We start from the raw sequence: 3,109 nt of genomic DNA on the forward strand, positions 1-3,109 counted from the left end.
TTTCTTTTTCAAGAGATTCTACACTTGTGCTATATTCCACCCTCTGCATATGATCCAACAAGCTTTGTGCTCTTTATTTTTCCTATTTTCATAGAGAAACCCATCTAATTTGTGCTACACGTATAGTTATAATGTGTGAGTGACAGTTTAATTTTGTTTTCAATACTTAAACCTTTGATGTATGGTTTTGAGTGAGAACGTGGCCATTTTCAATTCCAACTTAGCTCAAACTGTTTTGAGGTTTCAGTATTTCCTCTATCCTTATTCTTATTATTCTTCCTCTTCTTTTAGATTTTATCTTCTTAACTGTAGGCTCAGTTTTTGTATTTGCACGGAAATGGCTTTTCAAATGGAAAGGGATATTCTCTTCCAAACCTTCTTGTGTTCCTTGCTCAGTATCTTGATGACAAGCCATGCTCTTGTCACTGATATCTACTGTTTAAAATCCATTAAGGATTTCTTGGAAGACCCGTTAAATTCCTTCTCCTCGAGCTGGAACTTGGACAACAACACCGAAGGTTTCATATGTAGATTTGATGGTGTTGAATGCTGGCATCCTGACGAGAATAGAGTACTAAATATCGACCTATCTAACATGGGGCTGAAGGGCCAGTTTCCAAGGGGCCTTCAGAATTGCTCTTCATTAGTAGGTATAAACCTTTCACTCAACGAGCTCTCAGGACCCATCCCATCTGATATATCAAGATTACTCAAATTTTCTACCAGCATTGATCTCTCAAATAACAAATTCAGTGGCGAAATTCCAAAAGCTTTAGCTAACTGCACTTACCTGAATGCTCTTAAACTTGATAACAATATGTTAAGTGGTCAAATCCCACAAGAATTTGGACTGCTCCCCAGGATTAAAACAATCTCTTTTGCTAACAATCATTTGTCAGGGCCAGTGCCTCAGTTATTGGAAGTTTCTGCTGATGTTTATGCTAATAATAGTGGGCTTTGTGGAGGGCCTTTGGAACCCTGCTCTTCCTTGGAAAATTCAACCAAATTCTTTGAATCATTCAAGGATGGCGTTGTTGTTGGTTATGTTTTTTCAGTGACTTGTGTTATTGTTGTTTGTATATCCTACTCCTACTGTGCACCTTGCGACCAACTGAAGAAGAAAAAAAAAAACCACCCAAACAAAGCTAAAGAACTGAGCAAATATATTTGTTCCATCACAAGGAGGAAGATACAAAGGGTAGCTAATCAGATGCACGAATTGCTACCTCTGCAGTTGGTAGAGAAAGGAAGCAAAGAGGTACTCTCTTCTTCTCTCTTTCTGGACAAACCCTGATTTGAAATATCTTTAGTATTATTAACTTCATGACTTAAGTTTAGAAATATAATATATAAAATTATTAATGTAACTTTCATATAATTACTTAAGTTTTTGGGTTGAAATTGTTCTTTAGATAAAAATTTCAGCACCAACTCTACAATTTTTAAAATACTCTTGGTGTGATGGATAAATGAATTATCCATGTTTAAATCCCTACAAAGACTCTTGATATCATTGTCCATGCTTCAATTTATAAGGCTTTTGGCATAAGGGGTGTGCTAATTAAGATGTAAAAAAAAAAAAAAAAAGCTTCCCGTTAAACCCGACTAGCGAGTGTAGGGAGGAAGTAATCCTTGTACACAGCCTTACTCTTGCATAATTGCAAAGAGGTTGTTTAAAAGAAATTTTGTTCAGTGTGGGGTGTGCTAAGATGTAATAGATGAAATTAATATGTACCATTTACTCAATAACTATTGGCTTGAAATGATTTTTTATACTTAATATTCTCAAATAGTTCCAAATAATAAGATTTTGATACAAATCATATAGCAAAGATTGATAGTTGTGAGTTGCATCCACAGATCTCTGTCCTATTGGAAAGTTTGACTTCCACAATAAGGTTCGAAGAACTCCATGATGCAACTGACTGCTTTGCTATGGACAATGCCATTGGGGTGGGGAAGATGGGAATAATGTACAAGGGAAGGTTACCTAATGGTCAGTTCTTAGCTGTCAAGAGACTATTATTAGACTCTCAACTGTTCAATAGGCAGTTCGTTTCAGAAATAATGATTCAGGGTAAGTACAGACACAGAAATATAATGCCCCTGCTTGGCTTCTGCATGGAAAGAAACGAAAAGATTTTGGTATACCAGTACATGTCAAATGGAAGGCTTTCCAAATGGTTGCATCCTTTAGAAAGTGAAGTCATGAGATTGAAATGGCCTGAGAGGGTCAACATTGCACTTGGGATAGCAAGAGGATTATCATGGCTCCATCATAGCTGCAATTTGCAAATAGTGCATCTTAATATATGTTCCGAGTGTATATTACTAGATGATAATCTTGAACCCAAAATATCCAATTTTGGAGAGGCCAAATTTATGAATCCCAACACTGAAGATAATTTGGGCATGATGTTCAAAGTAAATGATGGGAAGAAGGATGTTTATGACTTTGGAAGTGTACTTTTTGAACTGATTACAGGAAAAACATATAATGAACTGTCCCGTTCATTCAGCACTACTAACCTTTGTGGTAATCCTTCAAATTTTTATAATGCAATTGATAAATCTCTGGCTGGGGAAGGGTTTGTAAATGAAGTGTGCACTCTCTTTAAAGTTGCTTGTGAGTGTGTTCGGCCTTTACCAGATCAAAGGCCAACAGTGCTTGAAGTTTACAATAATATGAGCAATATATGGAAGGGAAGACATGGATTAAATGATGAGTTTGACACACCATGTGGATCAGAAATTGTTTGTGTTACTAGTATAGATGAAATTGTTGAGTTATAAAAAATTAGACAAGATTTTGCATACATAGGCTTTGCTACATGGCCACATTAGGAAAAAAAATAATGTTACTTGTATCGTTGTCATTACTATAGTGATGAATGTATTGGTAAATGAAAGAGACATGCCTTTGTTTAGTTTTTTTTTTTTTTCTTTGAAATCAAATTAGAAATCTTTTGTCGATAACTGCTCTCCGGTTTAAATGTTATGTTCAAAATTTTTGTCATTTAAAGCAAATTAGGAAACACATTTTCCTCTATTGTAATTCGGTGATTAATTTGCATTTCTCAAATATCGAAACAAAGGAGAAGACAACAAG

The 3,109-nt window shown here is 35.4% G+C and overlaps 1 protein-coding gene across 2 annotated transcripts; it reads left to right on the forward strand.

Annotated features, from left to right (window-relative positions):
- Window positions 1-2,890, forward strand: LOC133283576 (probably inactive leucine-rich repeat receptor-like protein kinase At5g48380). 2 transcript variants are annotated; one of them, XM_061480454.1, is made up of 3 exons: window positions 1-650; window positions 900-1,258; window positions 1,861-2,890. In XM_061480454.1, the coding sequence occupies exons 1-3, from the start codon at window positions 182-184 to the stop codon at window positions 2,791-2,793; spliced, it is 1,761 nt and encodes a 586-aa protein (XP_061336438.1). In that variant the 5' UTR covers window positions 1-181; the 3' UTR covers window positions 2,794-2,890. The 2 variants fall into 2 exon arrangements, with proteins under 2 accessions (XP_061336438.1, XP_061336437.1); XM_061480453.1 differs by having other exon boundaries at window positions 1-1,258.
- The last annotated feature ends 219 nt before the right edge of the window (window positions 2,891-3,109 follow it).

This window comes from Gastrolobium bilobum, unplaced genomic scaffold, assembly GCF_033153095.1.
Source record: "Gastrolobium bilobum isolate Gb01-03AN ecotype WA unplaced genomic scaffold, APGP_CSIRO_Gbil_v1 utg9509, whole genome shotgun sequence".
Lineage (NCBI taxonomy): Eukaryota > Viridiplantae > Streptophyta > Magnoliopsida > Fabales > Fabaceae > Gastrolobium > Gastrolobium bilobum.

Coding starts and splice junctions, on each gene's coding strand:
- LOC133283576 (XM_061480453.1), top strand. CDS start 182: ATGGTTTTGAGTGAGAACGTGGCCATTTTCAATTCCAACTTAGCTCAA. Junction 1,259..1,860: donor TAGAGAAAGGAAGCAAAGAG/GTACTCTCTTCT, acceptor TTGCATCCACAG/ATCTCTGTCCTATTGGAAAG.